This window comes from Monodon monoceros, unplaced genomic scaffold, assembly GCF_005190385.1.
Source record: "Monodon monoceros isolate NGI ecotype Baffin Bay Population unplaced genomic scaffold, NGI_Narwhal_1 Super_Scaffold_12, whole genome shotgun sequence".
NCBI classification, from domain to species: domain Eukaryota; kingdom Metazoa; phylum Chordata; class Mammalia; order Artiodactyla; family Monodontidae; genus Monodon; species Monodon monoceros.
The window spans coordinates 1,146,514-1,161,770 of NW_021703768.1; the positions used below are offsets into that span (position 1 = coordinate 1,146,514).

The 15,257-nt window shown below is 46.7% G+C and overlaps 1 protein-coding gene and 1 pseudogene across 3 annotated transcripts; one reads left to right on the plus strand and one right to left on the minus strand.

The window, feature by feature from the left end:
• Nucleotides 1-1,360: 1,360 nt before the first annotated feature.
• Nucleotides 1,361-15,177, minus strand: CCDC127 (coiled-coil domain containing 127). 3 transcript variants are annotated; one of them, XM_029215697.1, is made up of 4 exons: nt 15,123-15,177; nt 13,836-13,966; nt 5,058-5,297; nt 1,361-2,600 (listed from the first exon to the last, which is right to left on the minus strand). In XM_029215697.1, exons 2-4 carry the CDS (start codon nt 13,954-13,956, stop codon nt 1,945-1,947), a joined length of 1,017 nt encoding a protein of 338 aa, XP_029071530.1. In that variant the 5' UTR covers nt 13,957-13,966; nt 15,123-15,177; the 3' UTR covers nt 1,361-1,944. The 3 variants fall into 3 exon arrangements, with proteins under 3 accessions (XP_029071530.1, XP_029071531.1, XP_029071532.1); XM_029215698.1 differs by lacking the exon at nt 5,058-5,297; XM_029215699.1 differs by lacking the exons at nt 5,058-5,297; nt 15,123-15,177 and adding an exon at nt 15,003-15,013.
• Nucleotides 9,243-9,342, plus strand: LOC114893486 (annotated as a pseudogene).
• Nucleotides 15,178-15,257: the final 80 nt, after the last annotated feature.

Sequence of the window (15,257 nt, forward strand, 5' to 3'; positions counted from 1 at the left end):
CCCACTAGATCCCAGGAATCCCCTTCTCTCTCCACCAGCCGCTGGCAATCCCACGGGTGAGCGCAAATCCTCGATCTGCTGAAGGGCCTGCCGCCTCCTTCGGAGCTGCCCGAGCCAGTGGCTGGCGTTTGAGCCCCGCTCTCTTGGTTCTCTGCTCCCACTGCGCTCACAAGCCACGGCACGGCACAACCCAGTGGTTCCCAGGCTTTGCCACACACGGGAGTAGAACAAGGCAGCTGTTCTCACCATGGGGCCCGGGGAGAGAAAGCTGGTTTGCAGGGAGAGAAGATTAAACAGACATGCAGAGATCTGAGGCCAGAAGGTCATTACTGCAAGGTTCCCAGTGTTGGTTTCTAGCCATTTCTGGCTCTCCTCTGAGGTCCAGCCATCACTCTCCATCCTTGCCCTGAGGTTCCACAAGGTAGCCTTAAAACAAATGCCCCCTTAGCTGTGTAAGCTAGCAGAACTGAGCCCTGTTGTCTGCCACCAAAGCCCTGATGTCTAGGGAAGCAGGACAGCTATTTTTGTCGTACGCCAGGCGGGGAACAGCGCTTTAGGCATCAGCCCGGAAAACCCGCTCAGTCATTCGAAAAGGACCTGGTTTCACATGGATCAGGGCAATTCTGAAGCCAAGCTGCCTGGGTTCATACTAGCTCCAGGACCACCTGTGCGACCTCGGGCAGGTTGACTTCCCACCCCTCACCTGTAGAATGAGGGCTGCAGAGAAGGGCTCACACCACAGGCCTGAGACCGTGGGCCTGAGAGGCCTGCAGACAGGTCGGCCCTCGGCTGGCATCTGGGACCTGGATTTGGGAGGGTTCCCTCCACCATCAACTGGTAAGAGTGGATCACTGCGACCAAACCCTGCCAACAGCTTGGACACCTGCCTTCCTCTGGGAGTTTGGAATTTGGGTCTGTGCCAGGCAGAGGGTGCCTGTGTGACCGGCCCTCTGCAGAAACCCCGGACGCTGTTTCTGAAGAGCGTCCGCATGGCCGTGAGACCCCTGGGAGGGAACTGGAAGCTGCACCTGGTCTCCCCGCGTTGCCCATGTGCCTGTCCCTTTACTAACCTTGCCTCGTATCCTTTCTATACGACGAGTCTCAGCTGTGAGTACAACCATGTGCTGAGTCCTGAGCAAGTGTGGGGTGGCCTTGGGGACTCGGAGCCCAAGGGTAAGAACAGTGCTCAGGGCACAGCACTAGGGTCAGGATGACGTGAGTGACATGTGTAAGGCGCGCAAAGGCCGAGTCATATTAACTTCATGGAAAATGGGTCTAAGTTTGCAGTAAAAATTGAGATAATCTATTTAAAAATGTAAAGAGTAAGGAATTACACACATAAAAAGCAGCATTGTTGCTTTTAAATTGAGGTGTTTTAATTATATGTCATTGCTTATAAACACACACAAGGGTATCAACTGGAAATAAGAAACACTTTTTCCCCTTTGGTGGGAAAGAGCTTCAAAACACCACAAAACCTTGACGGTATCACTACCTCCCTTTCTCATCTATTAGGCAGTCCTATCCACTACCTGACAACTTCTAACTGTAATTTTAGGAGAGAGAACAATAATTTGAGGAGAAAAAAGAATTTATTTAGGGAGTGATGAAAACAGACAAAAAAACGACTTACAGTAAGGATGAATATTATATTTCACATTCTTAGAAACAATTTTTCCCTAAAGCTATGAGGTTACCCTGTTCCGCTGAATAAAATATTGACGGCTTAAAACACGCTTCTGAGAGACTGCGTCCTTAGCCGCTGAGGGGGACGGAGAGTCTCCTGAGGCCTCGCCGTCCTGCTCGGAGGGTGGTGGGAGTGGAAGGCCACTGCTGAGAGGTGGCTGTGCATGCGTGGCCACAACACAGGGAGCGCTGGCAGAAGGAAAGCATCGGATAACCCAGAACACACAACAGTCTGACGCTGAGCCATTCACCCCCGTCTTACTTTTCCAGTATGGCTCTCTCTACGCTCTTAAACTTTTTCAGCTCGACCAGTAGTTCCCAATATCTGAGATACAGCCACATAAGCCTCCCGTTTCGGCGCTTGTTGGTGTTCCAGATGTCACCACAGTATGTGTCGTGCTTGAATATGTCGGTCAGGCCAGCTGCCATCTCTAGGTCAGCAGCAACTGGGTCGGTGGACGCTCGGCCCAGCAGGCTCTTCTCGATCTCCAGCCGCTTGTGGCGAGGGAGAAGCAGACTGCAGTAGACGCTCTGTCTTTCTGTGAGAGCGTCCTCAAAGTCTCTCAGCAGAAGCCTGGCCCTCCGCTGCCACTCCTCCTCCTTGCCCAGGTAGCTCAGGTACGCGCTCCGCAAGGGCTGCCCCTTCTCCTGCAGGGCCCGAGCCCGCTCCTGTTCCAGAAGCTTCTTCTCTTCTACCATCTTGCGCCCCTGAGAGATGAGGGCTTCTCGGTAGCTAGTCGTTCTGTTTTGTTCCTTTTCAAGTTCCAGGGACAACTGTGCCACGGCCCGCCGACTTTCTGAGATCGTGGCACGGTACTTGGCTTCGAGGTCCCGCTGGAAGGCAGCTGTTCTCTGATGGTATGCTTCCCTCTCTTTTTCTATCTCTTTTCGGGACTCCCTAGACCAAATCCAACCTGACACAAAGAAAGTGGAGGAGGAAAACACACATGATGAAAAGTCAAAGCTCAAGTTCTATAATATTTATTTACAGAAAACATAAAGCAGCTAAGGATGGCACTTCAATAAAATCTTAAGTCCCAAGAGGTACAAAAAAGACAACATTTTGAATGAAGCTATACAACTGCAAAGTTCTTATCTTAAAATCAGGTAAGGGCTCCCCAAAGACAAGCACAAGGCTGCAGAGACCCCTTTCAGCCTCCTCCTAATGTCTGATGGCTGAGAAGAGCCAGCGCTGCCTTCTTTTGTTCCCAAGCCTACCACCCTGTGCCTACTCTGGCTACGGTGCCCCAGCATACTATTGGCAAGGGTTAGAAGTGAGTATGGGTGAGTGTGCTTCAGAGTGTTGGCTAGGCTATTAAGAACTGAGTAAAGTTCAAAGCGTGTTCAGCTTTGCCTGGTCATCACTAGTAAGCAGCTGAAGCCCAACGTGTTTGCTTCTGTTCTGATAGGGGGTCATGTAAATAAGGAGTCGGAAGTTCAGCCTTAAGACGAGGCTCCACCGTAATCTAACAAACATGGGACAGAAGGGTGCAGGCAACTGGGGTGGGTAATGCCCCGCTCTGCCCCACAAAGTGAGAAGCCACCAGGCCTCTGGCCTCTGCTGCACGGAGAAGTCCAAGGACAGAGAAAGGGAGTCTGATGACCACAAAGCCTGCGGCCAGCAGGTGCCTGGGTCTGGGTGTCGTCACCAATCCTTCCCCGTCCCGCCAATAAGAGGCCGGTGTGTCCCGATAACAAGATAAACGTCAGCGCGCGGCTTTCACTGCTACTGGACCTCCACCGCGTTCTGCACCGGCGTTCCTGCTCAGTAACTTCATAAACGTTGGGGCAGCTACGCTGAGTCCTCGTTTCTCACAATGGTAACCTGTCCAGCCTGTACGTGCAAAACGCAGCACAGATCTGAGTCCTCTGGAAAACAGAAGGATTGCCCAACAAGCCTAAGTGGCAAAGTTACCAAGAGCAGCAGCTTAAAGTGTCACTTATGCCCAGCTCTCCAAACACAGCCAAGGCGGCGCACGCGTTTCTCTCCTGCCTTCTCTAACTCTCTACGGCGTCCGTCCCCCTTCCGGTTCTCTTGCTGCTCTCTGGTCCCTTCCCATCAACACCCGAGGTGCTGTCCTTGCTTGCTGTGTGGCCTTTCCCCAGGTCCCAGGCAAGCCCATCTAGTCCACAACGTCAGCCGTCACCTCGTGAGGACAGCATTCCCGCGCACCTGAGAGCCTCTTCACTTGCGGTGCTGCTGCCCCGATTCTACAACCAGGAGACCAAACTCGTCCTCCCGCAACTAAAGCAGCCCCTAATCCTATCCCGGCTGACAACTCCAACTCCAACACACATGCCGTCTTTGTCTCCTCCTTGGGGCTGACCAGGAAAGAAGGGGCCATAGTATGACTCAACACGCCCTGGAGGCAGGCAAAAGGTATGCGTGGAGAAGAGAGGAGAGAAGGACTAATTCAGTTTTGGGTGAATGTGGACAAAGTGTGGAAGGCCAGTAGGAGTTGGCAGGAAAGGTCCCTCTAGGCAGAATAAACAGGTACAGGAGAGCTTCCAGGAGCTGCTGTCCAGGGGCACAGGGCTTATGCCAAGGAGACGCTGGAGCAGACGCTGGGAAAGTCAGACTCCGCTCAGGAAGCAGACTGACCTGATCTGACAGCGCCCTGGCTGTGATGAGAAGATGAGGGGGCATGGGCGGAGGGGGCAGACAGGAGGCCAGAAGCAGAGCGCCAGTCCTGCTATAATAACCCAAAGTGCAACGCTGCTCACACAGAGCCAGGGAGGCCGATACACACCCAGGCACACACCGGCCATCAGACCACAGAACACCTCTCATCAGGAAGGCCTCCTGGAAGAGGTGGCAGAGGGACGTGGAGACAGGCTGGGTGAGGAGGTGGCCAGGGAGGTACGGAGACCAGAGTGCAGGCTGGTGGACCGGACGTCTGGACACCCAGCTCTGGTCCGTTCGGGGAGTCCCGCCTCATGACTCTGCACAGACACAACTTTTTCGAGCCTCGGTCTCAGAAGACTTGTAAAAGCGCTGGGGCTCCTGCTTTTGGGAAAATGGAATAGAAATACTCTCTCCTATTCTCCCTGCTAAGAACAACAAAAAACCTGGACGTCATATGTAAAACTAACACAAGACGACCCAGAAATGCGGAGAGCGGCAGGCAGACTGTTGAGGGACCTTGACACCCAAGGAACACCATGCTGGTGAGTCCCTGGGGGCTTCATTTTGCCTTGTAGATCCCAGATTTAAAGCTGAAATGCCAATGATGCAGATTTCCTTTCAAAGCCCCAACAAAAGTCTGCTCTCTCTGGCCAAACAACTAGCAAAGGGGCTTAGCAAGACAGAAAACTTTTAAACAATAACCATTCTGCCCCTGCTACGTAGCACAGAAGACACTGTGACCCACCTCCATCCATGTGGGCAAAGCCTGAGGGGCGCTGATGGTGGCAGAGGAAGCCATGTGGGGATTCTCCCGTGTGGAAGCACCAGCAGATCGCAGGCGAGCTGGACCTCCCACTCTTGCCCAGCGGTAACAGGGGACCCTTCTTTGGTGTCAACGGGCTGGAGGACGAGTGGGGAGCCTGGACGTCCACTCCCACCTGGGAGTGAGGAGGCAGTGCTACCTCTCCCTGTCCAAGAAGCCAGCCTAAGAAGATATGAATAAAGAACAGCCTCATAATACCGCCAATGCCCAGGTTTCAGTTGGGAATCTCTCCTCATAACAAGAATCAGGAAGATCTCAAGGTGACTTAAAAGGTAATAAGTTGATGCCAGTACCAAGATGACAGAGATGTGAGTGTCATCTGACAGTTTAAGGCAGCCATCGTAACATAAAGTCTACGCAAAGATACAGAAAGTCTCAGCAGAGAAATAGGAAATACTTAAGAAAGCAAATGGAACTTCTGAAACTGACAAAGGCAGGAACTGAAATAAAAAACATAATGTGAAACAGGTGTGGAGAAGAGGACCCCACCAAGATACTCAGTACAGCTCCTGCGAACATGGACGTGAAGATGCGAACAAAATACTAGCAAATCCAGTTCTGCAAATATATAAAAAGAATGACACGGCATGACCAAGTGGGGATTACTTCAAAAATGTAAGACTGGTTCAACATTCAAACACCCATCGCTGTAATCCAACAAATTAGCAGCCTAAAGGAGAAAAGCTACATGATCATATTGACTGATACAGAAACACAACACCCATTCATGATAGCAACTCAGAAAAATGGGAACAGAGGGGACCTTCCTTGTCTTGATACTCTATGAAAGCCACAGCTAACATATACTTAGTGGTGAAAAGACTGAATGCTTTTCCTCCAAGATCAGGAACTACCCAACGAAGTCCCAGAATTCCTGGCCAGTGCGAGAAGGCAAGAAAAGGAAATAGAGGCCAACAGACTGGAAAGGAAGAGACAAAACCTGTCTCGTACCTCACAGAAAAATGAACTCAAACTGGATCATGGACTGTCATGTAAAATGTAGAATTAAAACTGTAGGAAAAAACACAGGAGAGAATCTCTAGGATCAAGGGCCAGGCAAAGAGTTTTCAGACATGGTATGAAAGCATGACCCATAAAAGGAGAAACTGGTGAGACGGACTTCATCAAAATTAGAACTTTTGCTCCATGAAAGACTCCAGTAAGAGTCTACAGACTGGGAGAAGATATTTGCAAACAAGACAGCCAACAAAGTACTAGAATCTAGAACACAGTAAAAACTCTCAAAACTCGGGAATTCCCTGGTGGTCCAGTGCTTAGGACTCCACGTTTTCACTGCCAGGGCAAGGGTTCAATCCCTGGTCAAGGAACTAAGATCCCACAAGCTGCGTGGTGACAACAAAACAAAACAAAACGCAAAACAAAACAAAAAACAAACAAAACAAAAACCTCTCAAAACTCAACATTAAAAAAACAATCCAATTAGGAAATAGATTGAATCTGAAAGACAGGATTCAAGGAAGCGGATACACCGATGGCAGATAAGTATATGAAAAGATGCCCAACATCATTAGCCCTTATGGAAGTGCAAATTAAAACCAAAATGGGGTTATCACTATACACCTGCAAGAACAAGCAAAATAAAAACAATAGTGATCACACCAAATGCTGCTGAGGACGCCAAGAACCTGGATCCCTCATACACTGCTGGCCAGAAAGCAAAACGGTACAGCCACTCTTTTACCTTCTTCGAAAACTGAACATCAACTCCCAAGGAGGCTGACAAGAGTAGGTAGTTTCTATTATTCAATGATCTGCAGTGTCTGCATCTTAGTGAAAGATCCAACTGCAGCCCTAAGGGCTGCTATTTAGAAACTCACTAGCCTGCCATCTTGAAAACCCCTACTGAACCCTCGGAAAGGCTGCCTGCTGCCTATGGCTAGGGCAATGAAGTTGGCGAGTGAAGTGGAAGGCTTAAAATTACACTGACTAAGCCAAAGCAATCTTGAGGGAAAAAAACGGAGCTGGAGGAATCAGACTCTCTGACTTCAGGCTATACTACAAAGCTACAGTAATCAAGACAATATGGTACTGGCACAAAAACAGAAATACAGACCAATGGAACAGGATAGAAAGCCCAAAGATCAACCCACGCACCTATGGTCAACTAATCAATGACAAAGGAGGCAAGGATATACAGTGGAGAAAAGACAGTCTCTTCAATAAGTGGTGCTGGGAAAACTGGACAGCTACATATAAAAGAATGAAATTAGAACACTCCCTAACACCATACACAAAAATAAACTCAAAATAAATTAAAGACCTAAATGTAAGACTGGACACTATAAAACTCTTAGAGGAAAACATAGGCAGAACACTCTTTGACATAAATCACAGCAAGATCTTTTTTTTTTTTTTTTTGCGGTATGTGGGCCTCTCACTGCTGTGGCCTCTCCCGCTGTGGAGCACAGGCTCCGGACGCGCAGGCTCAGCGGCCATGGCTCACGGGCCCAGCCGCTCCGCGGCATGTGGGATCTTCCCAGACCGGGGCACGAACCCGTGTCCCCTGCATCAGCAGGCGGACTCTCAACCACTGCACCACGAGGGAAGCCCCAAGATCTTTTTTGACCCACCTCCTAGAGTAATGGAAATAAAAACAAAAATAAACAAATGGGACCTAATGAAACTTAAAAGCTTTTGCACAGCAAAGCAAACCATAAACAAGATGAAAAGACAACCCTCAGAATGGGAGAAAATATTTGCAAATGAGTTAACGGACAAAGGACTAATCTCCAAAATATATAAACAGCTCATGCAGCTCAATATTAAAAAAAAAACAACCCAATCAAAAAATGGGCAAAAGACCTAAACAGACATTTCTCCAAAGAAGACATACAGGTGGCCAAGAGGCACATGAAAAGCTGCTCAACATCACTAATTATTAGAGAAATGCAAATCAAAACTACAATGAGGTATCACCTGACACCAGTTAGAATGGGTATCATCAGAAAATCTACAAACAACAAATGCTGGAGAGGGTGTGGAGAAAAGGGAACCCTCTTGCACTGTTGGTGGGAATGTAAACTGATACAGCCACTATGGAGAACAGTATGGAGGTTCCCTGAAAAACTAAAAACAGAATTACCATATGACCCAGCAATCCCACTACTGGGCATATACCCAGAGAAAACCATAATGCAAAAAGACACATGCACCCCAATGTTCACTGCAGCACTATTTACAATAGCCAGGACATGGAAGCAACCTAAATGCCCACCAACAGACGAATGGATAAAGAAGATGTGGCACATATATACAATGGCATATTACTCGCCATAAAAAGGAACGAAACTGGGTCATTTGTAGAGACATGGATGGACCTAGAGACTGTCAAACACAGTAAAGTAAGTCAGAGAAACAAATATCATATATTAACACATATATGTGGAATCTAGAAAAATGGTACAGATGAACTGGTTTGCAGGGCAGAAATAGAGACACAGATGTAGAGGACAGACGTATGGATCAAGGGGGGACAGCAGGGGTGGGGGAATGAACTGGGAGACTGGGATGGACATGTATACACTAATATGTATAAAATAGGTAGCTAATAAGAACCTGCTGTATAAAAAATAAAATAAAATTAAAAAAAAAATATTACACTGACTGACGTATTAATTAATTAGTGTTGAGGCTGGGAGAGGCCCTGAGGTGACTTTCATTTTCCGTTTGTTTTTTCAGACTCATCTCTGGCTTCTATAGCTGTTCATAGTAATTTTTATTCTTGAAGTTCCTGCTTTCTTATACTTTTGAAATGATGCTTTTTGTCCCTGAGAAGGGTTGGGGAATATTGTATTTTCTTCTTTTTGGTTATCTTGCTTAGGTAATGCGATCAGAGAAAACTTTTAACTTTGCTTTCTTGTAAGGATTCTCCAAAACTGTGTTATTACAAGATTAAGAAATTATATCGAACATATGGGTGTTAAGTAGCCCCCTAGCACAGCCTAAAAGTAAAGGCAGACAAATGAAGTTGATAAATGCTACTCTTGTCAGCCTCCACTTTCTCTACTCAAACCTGCTAACCTAAGAAATCCAGGCACATAAGGCCACTCCATAAAAAGTACCACTGCCTGCTCACTTTGGCAGCACATATACTTATAAAAAACAAAAAACTGGAAAAACACACAGAAGACTAGCACAGCCCCTGCTGGAGGATGACACACAAATTCATGACGTGTTCCATATAATTTAAAAATAAAAGCACCCCTGCAACAGGGCTCAGCTGTTTTCCCGTTTCTCATACTCTTAAGTGCCTACCCAGAATCATGGGATATGTTGTAGGGAAGCACAACATGCCACCCTTAAATGGGCCCCTTGGGCCTTACTAAGGTTCTCAAGGGGCAAGGGAACCACCCTCGTCACCAAATGATTCTAACCGGAAGCGGAAGGTAACAGATTAAATCTGGAGCTGCAATAGAAGCCTTAGTAGGAGTGCGGAATATCAAGGTTCTAGGCTTGGCCGGAAATATCCAACTGGTGGCTATTTAAGACCTGGATGGGAATATCCCTGTAAACAGCAGTAACCAAAATGGGGGGCCACTGGTCTGACTAACCACAGCTGACATTTGGGGCCTGACAGGAGTTTGGGGGGGAGGCCTTCTCCTCTCCTAAGCTAAATGAGGGAAGGTAAAACCTTGCCACATAGGTGAATGGGTGTGTCAGTCATTTGATATCATTGAGGTGGCTACTCAATTCTTAGGGGGAAAAAAACTTGTTTCTTCTGGCCTTAAGAGAACAAAGTCATCCTAGGAGGTATTTGCCTATGCCTTTAAGATGCAAATGTCTACCTAATCTTTTCCAGGAACCCTTATCTCCAGCATCCTTTTAAAATGCAAATTTCGGGCTTCCCAGGTGGTGCAGCGGTTAAGAATCCACCTGCCAATGCAGAGGACCTGTGCTGCAACTCCTGAAGCCCTCGCTCCACAAGAGAAGCCACCACGATGAGAAGCAGGCACACCACAATGAAGAGTAGCCCCCGCTCGCCGCCAACTAGAGAAAGCCCGCACGCAGCAACGAAGACCCCATGCAGCCAAAAATAAATAAATTAAATTAAATTAAAAAAAAATTTGGGTTAAAAAAATAAAAAATAAAATAAAATGCAAATTTCAAAAACGGGGTAGGTAATTTGGAACTTGACTTGTCAAGGACGAAAAGAAATCCTAAGTGTCTTTTCTGTAAACATTAGAAAAAAGGGTTTAGCCATCTAGACAGGTGACCTTGATTTGCTCCATCTGCCAGAAGCCCAATTTGAATCCAACCCCTTGTAACTGATGGGTTTTACCTTGTTGTACCTGACTCAGGGCTGAAATTTTCAAATGAGAACTATAAGGTCTCTGTGTTTGGTTGTGTGTTTGTATGTATCTATGTGTGTATCTAAGTGTGTTGTAGATGTATAGTATTACCAAAATTAATTTGTAAAGAAGCTCTACTTCATTGACTTAAAAAAATTAAGTGCTTATATAAATACTCAGGAATATAAAACTGGCCAGAATGAATTTCAGGTTCACGCGATCCAGGAAATATTCAACATTAAATTAATATCTGGAATTGAAGGAGGCTTAAACTTGTTGATTTAATACAGATATGTCTTTAGAGTCATCAATGTTAAGTATAGTACTTCTGCTGTACCTAGGTTTACTAGAGGTCAAATAAGACCTTATTATATGTTGCAAATCTGTCAGCAAGAAAAGTAATTTGAAGTGGGGAAAAAAAAACTTTTAAGGAAAAATGTATGTTTTCAGTAAAAGAAGGTGTAAAGAGTGAGAAAAAAAATACTGGAAAAAAGAGTTGTACATGATCTTGGGACTTCCCTGGTGTTCCAGTGGTTAGGACTCCGAGCTCCCAATGCAGGGGGCCTGGGTTCGATCCCTGGTCGGGGAACTAGGATCCCACATACTGCAACTAAGCCCACATGCCGCAACTAAGCCTGCGCGCCTCAACTACTGAGCCCACGCTCTAGAGCCCGCGTGCCACAACAAGGGTCCAGTGCAGCCAAAATAAATAAATAACTAATAAATAACAAGAGTTGTACATGATCAAGATTCTCTAAGATTGGATTAAACTTAGTTGGGTAAACGGCTTTTGTTGGGAGTGGGCTGGGGCAAGACGGGATTTGGTTTCTCCCTGCAAAGTTTTCTTGAATGACTGCTTTTAATAACATGAGTTACTTCGCCTTAAAGGGATCTGTATTTGCTTTCAAGATCTGTTTTAACTTTGGTTAAGAAATAAGTATTGTCTCAGTGACCTACGATCTCATTTGACCAAGTCTTTTAAAACGTTTTGACAAACTTCCCAATATCAAATTTTAATTAAAGTTCTTTGGATTTCCAGCTAACATTGGGATTCTTTAGAGAGTCCCTGAGGTAGCTCAAAGAAAAATATTTAACCAGGATTATTTCGTTTGTTAAATTAAATGTAATCAGATGGTTAGCCACGCCTTTTAAGTCTTTTGTCATTTATAGTTATTGTTGTACTCTGATGCTGTTAACAAAAAAGTGCTTCATCATCAAGAAGATTCATGGGAAGGCTAAGGAAACAGTTACAACACTTCCACATCAAGACAATGGCTATGCAAGGATTCCAGCCCATACCGACTTAAAACAAGGAGCTGTCCTGCTCCTGGGGCCCCTAGATCAGGCATCCTAGAGATTTTTACTCCCTGACAGGCGGGGTCGATGCCCCTACTCAGCCTCAAAGCAACTTCAGAAGATGGACCATCGCCCCTCTGCTTCCCACAAAAATATGGGAGTAAAATCTCCGACGGGGGAATGAAACAGGAGGGAAGGGGGCAGGGCACAACCTTTAAAAGAATGACACAGCCATAGGGCATGACAAAAACTGGTTAGAACCAACTAGGTCCAAGAGTGCAGACGAGTTGACTTTCAGTAGACCTTGAGCCTCATTATACGCTCATTGTAATACATTAGCGTATGCTAAATGACACACTCACCAGTGCTAGGACAGTTCTGAGGCCAACCATAAAAGGTCAAAATGTAGGCTGTGGCCCAGTTCCTGGAAATCCCCACCCCTTCCCCAAAATAATTGGAATAACCCTCCCCCTCATTAGCCTATGAAATTACCCAGCCCATAAAAACTAACCACTCCATATTTCGGGGCCTCTCTCGCCTTCTGAGATGGCCCATAATCTGTCTGTGGAGTGTGTTTCTCTCTAAATAAATCCACTTCCTACCTATCAAAAAAAGAAATAACATGTCTCTTTGGCATAGGGATTATTTTCAACTGGTTATTTTCTAAGAAACAGCAGACATGGGAGAAACTTTGAAAACCAAGTAGGAGTTACCCTTTTGTAAGAAACACTTACATTTATAAGGGAGTTCTGCATTTGTAAGGGTGTCTCCCTGGCTGTACCAGGAAGAGGTTGACCAAATTTCTGGAAACTCTTATCATAGGAAAAGCCTAGAGCTTAAATCTGCATAACAACCTTACCCTTGATTATTGCACTTTTCCTAGTCTCCTCTGGTAACTAACTCTCCCCAACCTCAACATCCTCTTTTGTCTTAAGCTTGGGATGGTATTTAAGGTGAGGGATTATGCCATTCTGGTAAATTACTCAATTTTCCTGAGTCTCTCCTATGGATACATGTTAAAAACTTGTTTGATTTTCTCCTGTTAATCTGTCTCATATCAATTTAATTCTTAGACCAGCCAGAAGAACTTAAAAGGGTGGAGTAAAGTTTATTCTTCTGCGACAGTGACAAAACATAAAACCAACCCCTAAACATCAGGAAATTCATCATGTAGTAGGCATATAAGCTAAGAGCTGGAATAATTACAATTGACTGGTGACTGGTAATTTCCCCAAAGAGGTACAAAGTCGATTCAAAGTAGAGAGAATTTCTGGCCAGCCTGAGCAGAGGTTTCATGGATGAAGCCTCCCAAAGACTGATTTCCTAAACATTACACAGACATACAAAACCAGTTTCCTTTTATGCCGGTTCTATTCTTCCTCATCAGTGCCTATGAGGGCAAATGAAGCAAGGGAGCCCCCCTCAGAGCAGTACAGCCTTGAAGGGAGCTAACAGTTACTGAACTCACTCCACACAAAATGCCTCTAAATATCTTGTCTTATTTAACCCTCACTTGCATTGAGGCAGTTATGATGGTCAGAGAAACTGAGGCTCAGAGGGTAAATAATTTGCGCAGAATGTACCACATGAGAAAAAACTAGGGTGTACACGTGCATCTCTGTAAACAAAGACTGCTGCCCGCCATTTATGATTAAGTCATTAGCCACAGTCACTGACCTACAAGTTCACCCGGAAAGGGATTCAGGGTGAATGCACTCTGTGTTTTGGATACATGGGACCCTACAGCGTTAAGATACATGACTAAGAAAGAATTGCAGTGGCCCCAAATTCCTGCATCTTCCCATACATAGGTAAGCACTAAAGTCACTAACTTGACACACCTGGGTTTCTGTGACAAGTACTAATCTTTTACCGAGACGTATGCTGGACCACATGTATTTCCTGGCTCCTCCCCTGCCTCTTCAGAGCAGTTCCTAACAGCTATCTGAGAGACTGTATCCTGGGCTACAGTCTTCATAGCTCTCACATTGTACATTTTTTTTTACAGTCAACATCTGTCAGGTTCCGAAGCCCAAGATCTTAGAGCGCCACACTTTCAGCCCAGAAAACACACATTAGGAAAACCATGACTTACGAAAGGCAGCCAGTCCCAGCATTGGAACCAACAGGGCATAATTCCATCTGCTTCCATCACCCCCATCAGCCCTGGAACTGGGCCGGATATTCCAATTTGGGGGGTCATTTAAGTTATTCATGGAGATACACCTTGAAGTAAATAATAAAACCATTAAACACACACAAAAAACAAAATACATTGGTCACAATTATATCACCTACATGGCTCATGTGAGACTTTTTTTTTCTTTCAAAAAATTTTGTTCAGATCTAGGTATGCGCTGCACAGCACTGAGCCTTATGGGATTAAAAGAAAAAAACAAGACCTCAGATAAAAGCAACTCACAAATCGTGGGGGAGAAGATGTGTCTCAAATAACTGAAATACAAATAGGACGAAGCAAATATAGTCAAAACAAACTTAATTCAACTTCAAAGATTCTTAACAGGCTTTTCAATAAATACTTGTTCAACACCTAAAGATATAAAATTCTAACTGGCAATAAAGCAATGACATACACACAAAAAGTCTCAGTACTTAAGGAGCTTGTGGCGAGCACAGAATAAAAAAGAGATCTCAAGTAGTGAAGCTCGTAACCCTCATAGGGGAGGTCTGGGAGCAGCATTCCCTTCCCCCCAACCCGGTAAACCAGGGAGCACCAATCCCCGGGCCGTGGACCGATACTGGTCCGCGGCTTGTTAGGAACCGGGCCGCACAGCAGGAGGCGAGAGGCGGGAAAGTGAACGAAGCTTCACCTGCCGCTCCGCATCCCCCCCGCCCCATCGCTCGCATTACTGCCTGAACCATCCCCTCCCCCCACCCCGTGGAAAAATAATCTTCCACGAAACCGGTTCCTGGTGCCAAAAAGGCTGGGGACCGCTGCCGTAAACGACAGGGTCCGCGCGCCCCCAGCCCCACCCCACAGGGTTCATGCCCGCCCGATCCCATAAATTACAAGGCCTGCGCCCCCCACCCCGACACCGTAAACTATATTATGGAGTTCGCGCCCCCCAGACCTCATGAACTGGAGGGTCCGCGCCCCCACCCCCCGGTAACCTACAGGGTCCGCCTCCCGGAACGCGCAGTCCCAATAAAGCAGCGGAACCCGACACGGACCCGCGGGACCCCTAAACGTCGGGAACTCCCTCTCTGTCCCCGAGAGAAAGCGGGGCGAACACCACGTTACCTGCGAGCACCGGTTCATCTCCCAAAACTGCCGTAAACTCGAGAAAATTCGAACACCGTCTGGACCGAAGGAGAAATCAGGCGAACCCGTGAAGACCCCCGACCCCAGACCCCAACCTACCTCCGACACGGAGGTCTCGGCCCCTGTGCCCTGAGCGCCGCCGTCCACTCGTCCCTCTGCGCAGGCGCCGCGTTGCCCCGTCGACCCCCCAGCGCTGCGATGTGCGCAGGCGCGGCGTCCCGCCCCGCCACCTTC